This window comes from Pteropus vampyrus, unplaced genomic scaffold (genome assembly GCF_000151845.1).
Source record: "Pteropus vampyrus isolate Shadow unplaced genomic scaffold, Pvam_2.0 Scaffold29, whole genome shotgun sequence".
NCBI classification, from domain to species: Eukaryota; Metazoa; Chordata; class Mammalia; order Chiroptera; family Pteropodidae; genus Pteropus; species Pteropus vampyrus.
The window spans coordinates 2,735,084-2,750,815 of record NW_011888810.1 but is presented as its reverse complement, the minus strand read 5'-3'; the positions used below and the strand labels follow the sequence as shown (position 1 = coordinate 2,750,815).

Sequence of the window (15,732 nt, the reverse complement as noted above, 5' to 3'; positions counted from 1 at the left end):
TATCTATTTTGAAGTCAACTACTTGTAGATATCATATAGTTAGTTTACATTTTTTAATCCACTATGATGATCTTTGTCTTTTTATTGGTGTATTTGGTCTGTTTATATTTAGTGTAACTTCATATGCTATAGTGGGGGCAGCGATCCAGGCTCCCCGCATGGACCTCACTAACACTGCTGCATGGAGTGGGGAAGGAAACTATTAACACTGAGTGGGATGAAAGTACCGACTCCCTATTCAGCATTCTCTGACAACATGCTGGTGTGGGGTGGGGGAGTTATAGCAAGCTGAGAGTAGAAGTCTATACTTTCCACTTGGCCTTTGCTAGTCTTTTTCTGTGGCATTTGGCTGGAGAAGAGTGGTTACTTCCTAAGTTTCTATCTTGCTGGTGGTCCCTTTCCGGGTCTTTTAGCTAGAGAATAAGCTTTTGTTGGGGATCTTTAGAATGTCTGTGTCTGTTGACAGCTCTGGGCTACCAGCTTCTTCAGCTCCAAGACTGGAATACATGAGGCAAAAAGGAAACCCTGGTAACTTACAATCATGTCATTCTTTGGGTCCCAGAGTCCCTAGACAATCTGATTCTCTCAATCCTTCACGGTCTGGTTGTATTTGTATAACTTCCAGATCTTTGGTTATATTCAGTGAGAAGAACAGGGGAAAGTGCACTACTTCATCTTTCCAGAAACAGAAATCACTGATCATTTTTTAAATTAATTCTGACAATCTCTGCCTTTTAATTGGTGTGCTTAGACTATTTATATTTAATGTAATCACTGATATATAAGGATTTAATTCTACAATATTATTGGTTTTCAGATTTTTCCGTTTTTTTCCATTCCACTGTTTGCCTCTTTTCCTTTTATATTATTTGAATAATTTTTAGTATTCCATTTCAATTTGTCTATTGTGATGTTTTACTATATCTGTATACTTTTTTATTGGTTGCTCTAGGGATTACACACCTCATTTTTCACAGTCTACTTAAAATAATATTTGAATACTTCAAGTGGAATGTAAGATGCTTACCCTATTTACGCTCCTCCCTTTATGTTGTAGTTATTTTATATATTACATTTGCATACTTTGAAAAACCTGAACAAAATTACATTTTTTGTTTTCAATCATCGAACGTATTTTGAAGACTAAAGAGAACAGGCATCAGCAAATTTTTCACTAAAGGGCTGAATAATAAATATTTGAGGCTTTTCAGACCATACAGTGTGAGAGTAATAATTGGGAATTGCACGTGGAAGCTTCTGGAATATGGGCAGTGTTCTATCTCTTGGCCTGTTTGAGGGTTACATAAAAGTTCACGTTGTGGTAACTTACTGACTGTACATTTTGTTTTATGCACTTAACTTCTGTTAGTAATTCACTGACCTAACTTTTGTTTTGTACACCTAATTTTTGTGTGTATTATACCTACCAGTGAAAGTAATTTTAAAACTAAATAGATCAAAGCACTTGAAAAAAGTAAATCAGAGACCTTGGAACTAGATTATCAGAAAGAAAAGAAAGTACAGTAAGGGCCTGGGATTTATTGCTCCCATCAGTCCTCCTTTCTCTGAACAAAATTAACAGATGAGGAAATATTTACGGTTTGCCCTCAGATCTCAGATACTGAGAATATCTACTGAGTGTGATGCACTGATATGGGAACTGCTTGTTGGAGCTAGAAGTTTAAAAATGGGAATTGTAAAAAAATAAGATTAGAGGTAGATGAATCACATTCAATGAATATTCTAAGCGAATAACAAGACAAAGGGAATAAGAAAGGGAAAAGTGTTCTTTAGTGAGAAAGTCAACAATACAAATTCTGGATATTTTTCCTAGGGAGGGCATGAAGGAAAAGGAGGTCAAAGAGAAGGTAGTTAGACGGGAGAGAGGAAAAAAATGGGGGAAGGAAGTAGTGAAGAAAAAGCTAGAGAAATCGAAAGATGAGGAAGATGAAAGCGGGGAAAGGAACAGAGGGAAGAAAGAAGGATGGACTAAAGAAAAGAAGACATAGGAAAGAAATGCAGTTAAATGATCCATATTGGGCACCTGGTATTATCCAGACATTTTATCCATATGACATCATTCAAACATCACATAGACCCTCTAAGGTAGATATTATCTTTCCTATTTTATAAATAAGGAAGCAAATACCTTGAGAATTAATTTTACTAAAGGAAACACCTAGAAACATCGACCCTAGCTGCATATAATGCCAAATTCTGTGCTCTAGGAAACCATATAATTCCAAGAGGCAGGATTCCCTTATAGGAAATAAATGCGTATGTTACACTTAAGTTCTGGAAAGAACACCCTAGAGGGTACCTTTGTCCTAATAAGTAGCAAATGGTTGATCTTATGAGACCCTCAATCCATAATTAGGTAATTCTATGGCATCAGGTCAGTTATGTGGAATACTTACTGATATCATTGACATCCTTTAATTCTGTCTTACAGAACATTTTCAAAGAATCTAGTACTTTCTGGAGTGAAACCAGTAGAGTTCTAGATCTTCTGTTTAAGTTGACAAACAATGCCTTATCTTATGAGAAAATGGGCACAAAATATATTCCATAGCCCAGTTTATAGTATTTGCCAACTAGGCAGGAATGCCAGAGATATGTGCGCTGGTACAGAAAAATCCCAAGAGAAAACTCAAGATTATCAAGTTACCTGAAGTTCTTCAGGCTAAGCAGAGAGCGGTAGCAAATTATCGAAGAGAAAAAGAGACCTCAAAAGAAAATCATCTAATTTTGACAAAATTGTGGGAAGAATTGTTGGGGTCATTTCAGAGTACTTGCAAAAAGTATTATTTATTAATTCTTTCACTTAAATGCAAAGTTATTTAGCACTTACTGTGGGTCAAAAGAAGGGGCCAGGAGATGAGAAAAGAAGGGAAAGGGATAATTTACATGTATTGAGGACAGAGTAGGGAACACGTTGGACACTGCCAGGATACTTTATATAGCACAGCTCTGGATATTCATTATAGTCCAAAAAAGGCATAAAAATTAAACCAAGCTACCTCCAAGGAATAATTAGAAGTGAAAATCGATACTGAGAAAATGGCTCATGTTCTCCCCATTGATTTCCTGTGCATAGTGAGTCAAACTTGACTGCTGGTTGGAAGTCAGTTTGGCTACTTCTTATTACTTTTTCAGCAGATGGGTACTCCTGTCAGTGCCTTTCATGCTGTAGTCTTTCTTTGCTCTAATCAAAGCTGTCAGCTATTGAACGAGTTTGACACCCTGACTCCAGAAATGAGGGGATTCACACTCCATGCATATGCAGTCAGTTCCTTCATTAAAGCTGATTGACATAACAGATATGGTGCACTGCCTCAGATTTTTTATAAGCAAAACAAATGGCTACACAATCAAGTAGGAATCTCCTTGATCAGAAACACCCAGAGAGCCTAATCATTTTACTGTTAAGCCAATATTACTGTAAATATCTATACTTTTAGTACTTAAAATGGTAGATACAGGCAACCAGTCAAGAGCCAGATCTGTATATGTGCACACACACACACACACACCAGACTCCCCTCCCTCCCCCGCACCATCTTAGCTGTCTACTTCAAATCATCTTGGTTGGACTTCCATGTCCAATCCAAATCATCTTGGTTGGATTTCCAGTTATTGAGTGACACGGGGGACTAGTTAGCTATTGTGACCTGGATTTTTAAGAAGCACAAGTTTCTTGGAGAAGAAAGAGAATGACAGTGACCAGAATCTCCTCCCTTGGGTGGGGCGGGGGGATTTTTGAAGCAGAGCTAGAGCTTCTCAGAGTGTTTCTGTACAAAATGTCATAAAATGAAAGACTCCATGTTGAAATGGATCATCTAATCATCTAGTCCAAAACCACCACCAAGTTCAAAACTGTTTTCGGAGCATCCCTGACAAGGGCCCATTCAGATTCTAGTTGACATTCCTAACAATAAGCATGCCTAACAAGTGAGGCTGCTTTCAGGAAATGGAGTGCAAACTGAATCAGTACTATAGAAAGTCATCATAGCATGGTCCCTATGGGGATACATTCCCAACCTACAGCTCGTATCTAGTAATCAGTGTTCACCGTCTTCAAACCCCAGGACTTTGTATCTCCAGCCATAAAATGTCCTGCCGCCTTTCACACAATAGTTGGTCTCTGCCTCCCAGGCTGCAAAGATATTATCGATGCCCTTCAAAAGGTCAAGTGACTTCTGACCACCCTAATTGATCTTTAACTTCTGTTCCCTCCTTCAGTTCCTTAAATACCCAGTGGAATGCTCTCTTGTAGGGCAATTTGTAGAACCTCCGCACTACCACCTGCAAATTTTTCGGCAACTCAGAACTGCTGATAAATAATGATCACAAAAGAAAGATACTAGCGGAGTAAATAAAAATACTGGTAAGTAGCAACTCTTCAGCTGAGTGAAAAACAATACGGGGGTACTACAACTAGGTAAGAACATAAAATGTAATATGGAGCTTAGCCTACTGTTGCGGGGGTAGGGAGGTAGCGAACATATATATGCTTGTACTATTCGACGCTGAGATATATTTCTTCTTTAATAAAAATCTCCCCTTGCCGGGCGCGGGAACACACTTAAGAGCGCTGCGCATGGCAGAGCTGAAGGGAAGTACTCCGAGTGTCACGAGGCAGCTGAGTCTATTACTGTCTAAAGTGGCCCAAACTCGGAGTCAGAGGAACCCATCCCCTGTGTATCTGCTCCACTGCAGGTATCACACCTGGAGACCACTGCTTCCTTTGTCGCATTCTGTCTGCCTCCCCAGCCAGAATGTATCCTAGACCCAGAGGAGAGCCTGGCACGTGGTAGATGGTCGTGAACGAGGAAGTGGCTGTTACATTAATGCGTACCTCAAGGAATGAATGAATGAATGGACGAACGAATGACCTGGAGCTCGGCCTATGCCCCTCTCCGCTCCTCGGCCCCACCACCCCGCAGCCTGGGTGAAACCCAGGTGAGGTCTCGGGGACACTGCCTACACCTCCGCCTACGGCGGCCGGGAGGCGCCAGGCCAGTGCAGGGCGGAAAAGCCGTCCCGGCGGCGGTCCGACCCTTGCGCACGCAGGCGCGGGCACCGACGCTTCCGGGAGGTCACTTCCTCCCCCGTCTCCTAGCAACGGCTAGACGCGTTGTTGACATCCCGGGTAGAGGTGCCGCCGGACTGAGCCCAGAGTCTCGCAGCCCGCGCGATGGTAAATTTGGGGTGTTCGTCCTGCTCCAAGGGCGTCTATCGGCGAGGCCTTCGCTGCCCGCTCCCGAGATCGATCCAGGCCTCGCCAGCGCCGGAGCCGCGGTGAAGGCTGGGGGCTCCAGAAGTTTCTTGGAGGGGCGAGAGGGAGATCCTGAAGGGATGAGAGGGAGACGGGAAGATGTCTAGATGGTGAAGCTATCTTGGGGGCGGGGGGAATTGGAGGGGTGATTTCTGGGGGTGATACTTGGGGAGGGAAGATATCGAGAAAGAGAGATTGAAGGGATGAAAGATCCTGCGGGGGATGAGAGAGATCTCGGCAGAGAGGAAAGTTTGAAAAGGGGAGGGGAGCGATGGAGAGAAAAATCACCCTGGAGGGAAGAAAAAGATGGGACCAGGAGCGCAAGGGAATGGGGAGAGCGGAGGAGGAGATATTAGGAGAGAAGAAAGGAAAACAAAGAGAAAGAAGGAACGAAGAGAGGGGAGAGAGGGAGAGAGGGGGAGAGGGAGAGAAGGAGAGAGGGGGAGAGAGGGAGAGAGAGAGGGAGAGAGAGGGAGAGAGAGAGACAGAGAGAAGTGATAGCAGACAGACAGACGGAAGAAAAGGAAAAGTGGAGACCGGGGAAAGTTTGAAAAAGAGCAAAGCGAAAGCAGAGTTTTAAGAGGAATGAAAAGGGTATGGGGATCAATAGATCATAGCAGGAGGACTCAGAAATCGCGAAAGGAAAACACAATGGGAAAAGAGAGGGAGAGGCTGGGAAGAGCAGAGAGGGGTGTTTGGGAGAGAAAAGAGAAAAAAATAAGCTAGGGCAGTGGTTGTAAGGAGCTGTGGACATTGTCTCAAAGATGGCAAAAATGAAATAAATTATTGATCCCTTGTACAGCTATTATGCTTTAGTGCAGTGTTTCCCAAAGTGACATCCAAACATTAGTTGCTACATAAGGTGGCTCAGAAATACCAACACAGAGTGAATCACATGTGAGAAAGTTATTCCTTTTTTTTTTTTTTTCTGCCTTTATATCTAGGAGAAAGTTTCTAGCACTATTAGGTTATTAACACCGTTACCACTTCATGATTTCAATTTTTCATTAAAGAACAGTTCTCAGCTCAGAGACTTCATTAGGGTAGAATTTAATAATATGTCCTCCCCTCCTTTTTTAGGGTTATTTCTGATTATGACATATGATACCAGGTTTCCGTTTGGGGTAGTGATGTAGGATTTCCTTTTAAATGTATTTAAACTTTTAGCAGTGAGATAATTTTTAAAAAGAGCTAGATAAATAATAAAGATGGTATTTATAATGGCAAAAGTCATGAATCTGGTATATAAATGCCTGAAATTCAGAAAACAACTGCCTTAGTGGTAAGAAAGGAGGAAATGTTTTCCCATGCACATTAGATGCAAATAAAAACTGCCTTTTGACTAAAGTAACATAATGTTCACCTGTACGATGCTGGGAAGAAAAAAAATTATACCAAACTCTCATCAAGAGACTACAGAATATTGTTGAAATTTAGAATATACAGTGATACTCAGGAACAATATGCAGGTTTGAAGATTATTCTTGATTTTAGCATTTGTAGAAGGAAAGAACACTGATACAGTATAGTTTATGCATAAGATTCATTCTGAAAGCTGAGTTTAAACCCCAGTGGGTTCCAACATAAACGTTCATGGCTGAACTTTCAGCTTGCACTGAGACCCAGGCTACAGCTATCAAGAGAAGCCTGGAATCCTGGAATACGTTTTGACAAAATATCCTAAACTTAATCATCTGAACTCCCACTTAGGTAACATTTGGGACTGGAAATAAGATTTCTCATTAAAGGATACTTTTAGAGGATGGCAATGATACAGCTTATAAATATTTAAAGTACTGTAATGTAGAAAAGGAATTTTTCATGTGAATATGGAAAGATCAATGAATACAGAAAGATTTCTGACCAATGTAAAGAATACTTCCCCACGAAATATAAATTAAAATGGAGTGCACTCTTGTGGGGCAGTAAACTTTCTGTCTCTAGAAGAGTTCAGTCCAAGAGATTTCTCAGGGTTGTGTGTTGCGGTTTTATAAAGGTTTGTATATGAGATTTGACAGTTTCAAAGCTGTCTTCTAAACGTCTGAGATTAGAGCATTCAGTACTGTAGGTTAAAGAGGTAGGGGTGTAGGAGTCTTTCTAAACATAATTCTCTTTAGGAATGGGGTCACCACGAAGATCCCTTTGGTTAATGGCCATCCTGATCTCTTCCAGGCAGAGGTGGAGGAAACCCTAAAGAGGATACAGAGCCATAAAGGGGTTATTGGAACGATGGTTGTAAATGCAGAAGGTAAATTCGTCACGGGCTGCCTTCTGGACATTCAGAAGCCAACCAAGAACCTGTTTGTTGTGCCAAGCCTTAAGACAAGCATCTTAGATTTTGAAATAAAAAGCATATTTTGTATATTTTAGCTATAACATTTACTTATCAAACATCTGTTGAGTATCTATTACTTGCCAAGCATTCTGCTAAGAGCTAGGGATATAAATATGAATAAGACATGTCTAAAAATGTCTCTATATTCCTAAGAAACACTACACATTGTCTAATTTTTAAAGCTTTGGTAACTCTCTTCTAACATTTCAGGAGTACCAATAAAACTTATATATTGAAGGTAGGGAGACTATCATTGTTGGCAGTTTGGTTTTGTTGTGACATTATGAAGTCTTCATTTTAAATGAAACTGTTCCTTTATCATATGTAATAAAATCTTTGAGAACTGTAACGCAATTTATAGTATAGTCTTTGTGGTTATAGTTTAAGAAGGACCAATACATTTCCACCTCTGAAATCTGTAGCATTATACTAAAAATTTGCCCTCGCTCCACAGTCTGTATTAATCAACAAAGCACTTCTCTGGCATCTTGCTTCATGCTCGGCTATGGTGGCAACCTCTTGAAGACTCTTGCTGGTTGCCCTGCTAATTCAGGCATTTGTAAGGGCAAGAGGTGCCATTAATCCCAGAGTATTCGTCGAAATAAGAGTAGTGACTTCACATAATTCGTGGTACAACCATGTGATTGGCACATTGCCAACTCAGTGCTTGGCAACAGTCTCATGGCTAATCATTTTGGAGTAAATCTATCAATAAATATTTATTGCACGACTACCAACTGAAAGTCTTTAAATTCTAAACTTCAATCCCTCATCATTAAAAATGGAAAATAACTGACTTTACTGATCATCGTGATAAGTGAAATAATCATTGTCAAGTGCCTGGCACAATACCCAACACTTAATAGAATTATAAATAAATAATTCTCAGAACGTGGGAATTTTTAATTGATTTGTATTAACTAGATAAAACATTTGATGTACAAAATAATAAAATTAAATTAAAAATAACTCAATGCCAAATGAATATGATAATTTTACCCAGCTAGAGTGATCAGGAGGGCATGGATTTAAGATCAGCCTTATGGGTAAGTCAGCTATGCCTAATATTTTCAGGAAGCAGTCCAAACCTAGTGCATTGTTCTGTTTGAACTGACTTTAGTTCCAGATAATTGCATAAACTCTGCCACACCCCCTAATATGAACAGTTATCTGTGTGACTTCACAGAGATCCTCTATCCATTTCCTTCGGCTGCCATAACAAAGTACCACACTCTTAGTGGCTTAAAAATTAGATAGTTATTCTATCTCAGTTCCAGAGGCTAGAAGTTGAAATCAAGGTGTCAGCAGGGCCAAGCTGTCTTTGAAGGCTCTGCAGGATGATCCTTCCTAGCCAGTCTCCAAGCTTCTGATGGTTTCCAGCAATCCTTGGCATTCCTCGACTTGTAGACACATCCCTCCAATCTCTGACTCCATCGTCATGTGGAATTCTCCTCTCTGTCTCTGTCTTCTAAGGACACTAGTCATTAGATTAGGGTCCACTTTAATCCAGTGTGGCCTAATTTTCTTATCTGATTACAGCTGCAAAGACCCTATTTCCAAATAAGGCCATATTCTGAGGTTTAGGGGAGCTCTGAATTGGGAGGGGGCACTATTCAACCCAGTACAGGGCCATTCACCTGTGGCATTCAGGACAACTAATTTAATATGTTACTTTGGAAGTTCTTCGTCTAAAGTACATCATCTTGGCAATGCACACCAAATGTCTGAAAAATATCCATACTCTTTGATCTGTAATTCCATTCCTAGGAATTTACCCTAAGAAATGATAAAGAAAAGATTTAGGTCCAAAGGATACACACTGAGGAATCATATAGAATAACGATAAATAAACAGACAAATAAGTAAATCTAAGAATAAGAGAAATTTTAAATTAATCGTGTAATAGTTACTTGATGAACTGTTTCTCTATTTAAAATAGAGTCATGGAAAACTACTCACAATATTGGATGAAAAAATCAGGGAATAAAGCGGTAACTAGCACTTTCTAATCATAAATACAGCCAGACACACATATACACTTAAAAGAAATATGGAAGAAAAGGCAAGGATATTTTATGGTGATTATCACTGAGTGGTGGAATTAAAAGCAATTTTTACTTTATTTTCCTGAGGTTTCTCAACACTTTTCTAATCCAAAGGCAACAAAATATTATTTTAAATACCCATTAACTTCTTCTAATTAACCTCTACTAGGATAAGGTTGTATTGGGATTCAGGGCACTTTTCTGAAATCCAAATTAACCTTTTTCCCAAAAATATAAATGAGGGGCTTATTTTTATAGTCAAATTATTAATAACCAGAGTGTATGACAAGGATGTTTGTTAACAGCATGTGGTATAAGTTGTGTGACCAGAATGTAATAAAATACTCCATTTCAACAGCCTACTCAATTTTAGATGAAAGTGCCATTTATTATAGTGCACCTTTGTAGCTTTCAGAAGTCCCATGAAATTTGATGCTGAAAATATTTACCTAAGATGGTGTTTATATGTTCTTGTTCTCTGCTAGTGTTTTTAGTCCACTAATTCTAGACAAATCATTTTAACATATTTTCAGGTTTTATTTGTGGCTAAGTAGGCCTGCTACCATGTTTACACATTGAGATTTCATCATATGTCATGTTAAATAGAGTATTTTTATTTCACCATTATTGAAACATAGACCTCCTATTTCTGACAATAAAGAAGACTAATCGATTTAGCCCAGCACTGAGTGGTTTAGATTTTTATTAGACTAGATTCTTTGTTAACATTGGTTTCCCGTTTATAAAACCATCCATTGTTTACACTATTACAGCACTGATCATTGAATTAGATACTGGTAAATATATATGTGCTTCCCAGGCAGTCACATCTGTCCTATATTTATATATACATATAGGCCTGCTTTCCATAGGCTCTTAATTTTATATATTCTTGACATTTCTAACAATCTATCATTTGAATTTCATTAGATTTTTATCAGCCATCCAGCTAACTCCTTTTATTTTTGAAATACAGCCTACCAACTACAGTATGAATGTACAGTGAGACAGTACAAGCTTACTGGGATTGTAGAGTCATATTTTAAAGTAGTCCCATAAATCCAGCAATATCAAATTCATACTTTTTGTTCTAAAAGTTCCATTTTATGAATTTATTCTATGCCTATATGCAAATGTGAAATGGCGTGCGCAAAGACATATTCTGTAGCCTTGTTTGTAAAAGTCAACAACTGGGGACATCCTAAATGCTTGTCGGGAGGCTACATTAGTTATGTATATTACAAAGCATCCATTTGACACCATATTACATAGCAATTAACGTGAATGACCTGGCCCTAGGTGTACTGAATGGAACCATTTCCCAAGTATATTAAGTGAAAAAAATTTAGGTGTAGAATAGAGAATGATACAATTAAAATAAAGAATACAAACACCAACATACTTAAATAGACTTAGGACATCTCTGGAAGGATACCAAAGAAACCAGGAGCAGTGGTTAACCCTCAGAAGGGGAAGTAGGTGAATTTTATACCATGTGCTAAAATTACTTCTTAATAAGTTATTTCTTAATTGCCTTGCATGGTACCAAGCAAGAGCTCCATAAATATTTGTTGATTGATTTTGTTCAAGTGTCTGTAGGGGATACAAGAAACTCCAAGAGCTTCCACAGTGGGCATTTACTCTTCAGAAAAGCTACCTGTTTTATTTATTGATGTGGACCATGAATAGACTAACTAAATAAGCCTGAGCATCTGATTCATAATCTTGTCATCTACATGTTAAATAATTTATTCTGATTGTATTTCTTGTTTTGACCTTGAGCAATGCAGACTTTGTAGGTAGTCACTATTTAGGATGCAAAATGAAACTATTCGTCAAAAAGTACTCTTACGAGGTTGAGTGCCTGTTACATTTCATTTTCCTGCTTGTTAAAGACACATGCTTTGTGATGTTTCATCAGGTGTAAAAGACAAAACTGACTTCTGGGGAAAAAGTGGCCTACAAATAATAATACAGAAATTAACAAGTTTTATATAAAGCTTTATTTATTGAATCGGTTTTCCTGTAAATACTGTCCTTGTATTGTTTTAGCAAGACTATTATGAAGATGACAATTTGTTTTAAAGAGAAAGAAATTAGTCTGTTTCAAAGTCAGAATTGAGGCTCTCAAAGAGTGTCATGAAAAACTGGTAAAATACTAAGTTTGTAATGCTGTTCCACTCTTAAAGAGCCATGTTGGCCTCTTTTATTGATTGGCCTTACTTCAGGTACCTGAAGAATTTGACAGCATTCCAAAATTCACCTTCATCTGTTCTCCTAAGTTAAAGATACATATGCAAACCAAATCCCTGGAATTCCCTGGCTATGTGATAGTTCTCATAATAATATGAAGGCCACCTGATTAGAGACAGTATGTGTAAAATACCTAGTAGAGCACCTGTAACTTAATAAGCACTGAACCACTTAAGTGGCCCGAATTGAGCTAGATTGATTTGAGCTGAATTATACTTGCATATTTGTCTGGCTATATTTTTCCAGTTGAATTAATAGGTACTGTTTTAAACCCGTGTAATGGAACAATAGAGCACACGAGTAGCCAGATGTAATAATGCTTAAAATAAGAATGAGTGCAAACCAGGAAGGGCTCAGCATATCCAATGTCTTTGTTGCTGTATTTTCTACTATAAATTTTAAGGTTTGCAAAATACCGGATGTTGTGAAGGAATTTAGAAAATCCTTTTGATATACCCTCTAACATGTACAGTGATATCCCTTTCTATTTCTGGCCTCAGGAGAGAAAACTAGCACTGTGTCACAGACCAAGCATTTCAAAGCAGACTCGCTGTAGGTTAGGACACTTGGGGGAATGCATTTCATGTAGTAATATGTTAACTTAGTACTGAAATAATGAATTAACCACTTCTAAAAGATTTGTCCATCGCACCCTTAGCTACAAAAACAAAAACACAATACCTAACAATCCAACAATAGGGGATTGATTATATTATGATATATCCATAAAACATCTATAAGCCATTCGAAATAATGCTGATGACATTGTCACCAACATGGACAACTTGTATTCTGTCACTTAAATGAAGGCAAGAGTAAAATTTGCAATTATAGTTTGAGCCAACTGTATTTTAAAATCCATGTAAAGACAAAACAATTAGAAGGAAATAAACTAAAATCGTTACCAGTGGATAACGTCAGCCATCACTTTTTCTTCCTCTTCACTGTTATCAATATTTTCTAATATTTCTACAATGTGCATATTATTTTTATAATCAAAAAAAATTTTAACCCAAAATTAAATCTCGTAATAGGCATTCCGATCCGAACAACCTTGGACAACTCAACAACCGTTCAATATGCAGGTCTTCTTCATCAACTGACAGTGAAAGCCAAGAGCACAGTCCGCGATATTGATCCTCAGAACGACCTAACTTTTCTTAGGATCAGATCAAAGAAACATGAAATCATGGTAGCTCCAGGTAATTTGGCATTTTGTTTCATATTCAAAGCATCTTTCTGCTTTACGGCATAAAAGCTCTGTTTCAAAGAACAAGGAGTATAGATTTTAATATGCAATATGGCACATAATGTTCTTCAATTACATAATGAAGACAGATTTCTGAATGTGAAAATTCCGGCTTGAAATTTTTGTGACATTAGTGATGAATTTGATCTTTGAGGAAATCGCATTTATTAGTAGTAATAAAAAATTTAGGAGATGTAGGTCTCAAGTTAAGTGGACTTAGCACACAAACTTTCTGAAGAGTTTAAGCAATGTCGCCTGTCCTGGGGATAAAGTAGAGGATGGATCACAGGGCTGGAGAGTTTCAAACTCCCCCTGTGGGGTGCTCACATTCATCTGGCCTACAAAAAAGACAGCAAACACCGAAAAATACTTCCTTCCTTGAAGGAATTACATTCACGGTGTTGGTATATGTCAGTGTAAAACAGGACTCATGCTCCTAAATCTTGTCTAAAACAAACTTCTCTATAGTAGTACATCTGTAAAATTAGAATTACCCATAAACTAAAGCTTTCGCTACACCTGTGCTGTCATGCTGGCTGCACATTAGAAGCACTTGGAGAGTTTGACAGGCACAATGATTGATACCTGGACTCCACCCCAGACCAATGAAATCATAATCTCTGGAGCTGGGCCCCAGGTAATGGTATTTTTTGAAAGCTCAACAGGTGATTCTGATGGGCAACCAAGGTGGGAAACCATTGGTCCATACAAGGTCCAAGTGGTGTTTCGAAGAGAAAAGCAGCTTAGTTGCAATAATCACTTATCAATTTAATTTTTAGAGTGGTTTAATTTTGTCCATATCTTTCCACAGATAAGGAATATCTTCTGATTGTCATTCAGAATCCATGTGAATAGCCCTGCTATGGCCAAGTACATCCTGTGACGCTGGGTTGAAAACACTTCATTCTTTAATGATTAATAAGATTCTATTCTAATCTAACTTATCTTTCGGTCATTCTTTTCTGGTTGTACATTTGAACTATATGTCTCATTTAGTCCCTTTTGAATGTGAAGTTGTGGTTTAGCTATATAATAAATTCTGGTATGCAGGTCTCTTGTACTACACAAAAAGGCGTCTAGTGAGAAGACAGCCTGTGGCTCTTTGAGTCTAGAAGTAACACCACCAAGAATGAGTTTAGAAGTGTAATTTTGCCCAACTTCTTAACATATCAGGGAGATTCACTGGGGCACTGCAGAGCTACCGGCCAGGCATGTTAGATGTTCTCCCAGGTTAAAGAGGGGCAGCAAGAGGTCAGAAGGGTGGTTCTCAGCCCTGTCCGAAGCACAGCTGACCACCGCCTCCCAACCCTTGCAAAGCTCCTCAGAACCGTGCTTCCCTCACACCGGCCTGAGGGGACCAATGGTGGGGCTTGGGCAAGAAGGCATACTTCAGAAGCTGACTAGGTAACTCTAGAGTTTCATTTTCACCAGATATTTTAAGCATTCAGAAAACAATGAAAAATGATACAAGAAACATAACAGATTTCCAAGACCCATATAGAATAGCTGTTAATATTTTGCCATGTTTGCCTTCTATCCTTTTTTAAACTGAGCTCTTTATTTTGAGGTAACTGAGGATTCCCACGAAGTTGTAAGGAATAACAGATCCCCAGTTTTGCACTATGGCAACACCTCTCAGACCGCAGTGCGGTATCACAAGCAGGAAATTGACTCCGACTCAGTCTAGACACAGAACGTTTCCATCACTAGGGTCCCCACGGTGCCCTTGAGTAGCACCCCCTGGCGCTGACCCCGGCAGCCACTAACCTGTTCTCCACTTCTGTAAATTTGTCATATCAAGAAGATTATGTAATAATCTAGTATATAGCCTATTGGAATTGACTTTTTTCTCTCGCACAATTTCCTTGAGATTCATCCAAAAAATAAGAAAGAAAACATTACAGATACAGCCACAGCCCATTCCTCCTCTATGCCTCTGCCCTCTCCCTCCCCAGAGGATGCTGGTCACAAGGCACAAGTCACTCTGCACAAGAGCCCACACCTGAGTTCCCGCAATGCCTCCGCAGCGAGCCACACCTGAGGAATGGTGCATAGTAAGTTTCCCAGTTCAGCCACATCCATGGCCCCAGCTTGCATCCTGTGAGGCTACCATGGCCAACCCAAACAGATGGTGGCCTGAGAGGAAAGGAAGGCTGAAGCAAATCCCTCAGGTTAAAAAGGTTAACTCTCCAAGTGGTGATGGGACAGGAGATGGATCACAGATGGAACTCACCTAAGGCTTAGAGAGAACATGGAGGCTGAAGTCAAATCGCCAAGCCTATTCATGCAACAGATGTCTGAGCCCCACCGCAGACCCAGTACTCCTGCGGGGCAGGGCCCACACGTGTATGTTTTGGTTATGCGTTCCAGGTAACTGCAATGAACTCCAGGCTGACATCTACTCAGTGATGGCCAAAAACAAAGGTTTGGGAGTCACGAGTCCTGGGTTCTTCCTATTCTGGCTCTGCCATTTGTAAGCAAGGTTTGTTGGTGAGAATCAGCTGAGCTTGTGCAGTTAAAGTGCCTGACCCAGAGCAAGTGCTCAATCAGTGTTAGCTTCTGCTGCCACCAC

At 39.3% G+C, this 15,732-nt stretch overlaps 1 protein-coding gene and 1 long non-coding RNA gene across 2 annotated transcripts in view; one reads left to right on the top strand and one right to left on the bottom strand.

Annotated features, from left to right (window-relative positions):
• Window positions 1-5,025, bottom strand: part of LOC111737625 — a 137,758-nt gene extending 132,733 nt beyond the window's left edge. The window contains exon 1 of the long non-coding RNA XR_002779486.1: window positions 4,859-5,025. This is a non-coding gene — a long non-coding RNA (uncharacterized LOC111737625). The remainder of the gene's footprint in view (window positions 1-4,858) is intronic.
• Window positions 5,026-5,071: 46 nt separating this feature from the next.
• DYNLRB2 (dynein light chain roadblock-type 2) lies at window positions 5,072-14,115 on the top strand. Its single transcript, XM_011356650.2, has 4 exons — window positions 5,072-5,200; window positions 7,451-7,526; window positions 12,946-13,113; window positions 13,972-14,115. The coding sequence occupies exons 1-4, from the start codon at window positions 5,198-5,200 to the stop codon at window positions 14,013-14,015; spliced, it is 291 nt and encodes a 96-aa protein (XP_011354952.1). The 5' UTR covers window positions 5,072-5,197; the 3' UTR covers window positions 14,016-14,115.
• The last annotated feature ends 1,617 nt before the right edge of the window (window positions 14,116-15,732 follow it).

Coding starts and splice junctions, on each gene's coding strand:
- DYNLRB2 (XM_011356650.2), top strand. Junction 7,527..12,945: donor GATGGTTGTAAATGCAGAAG/GTAAATTCGTCA, acceptor ATCTCGTAATAG/GCATTCCGATCCGAACAACC. Junction 13,114..13,971: donor TGAAATCATGGTAGCTCCAG/GTAATTTGGCAT, acceptor ATCTTTCCACAG/ATAAGGAATATCTTCTGATT.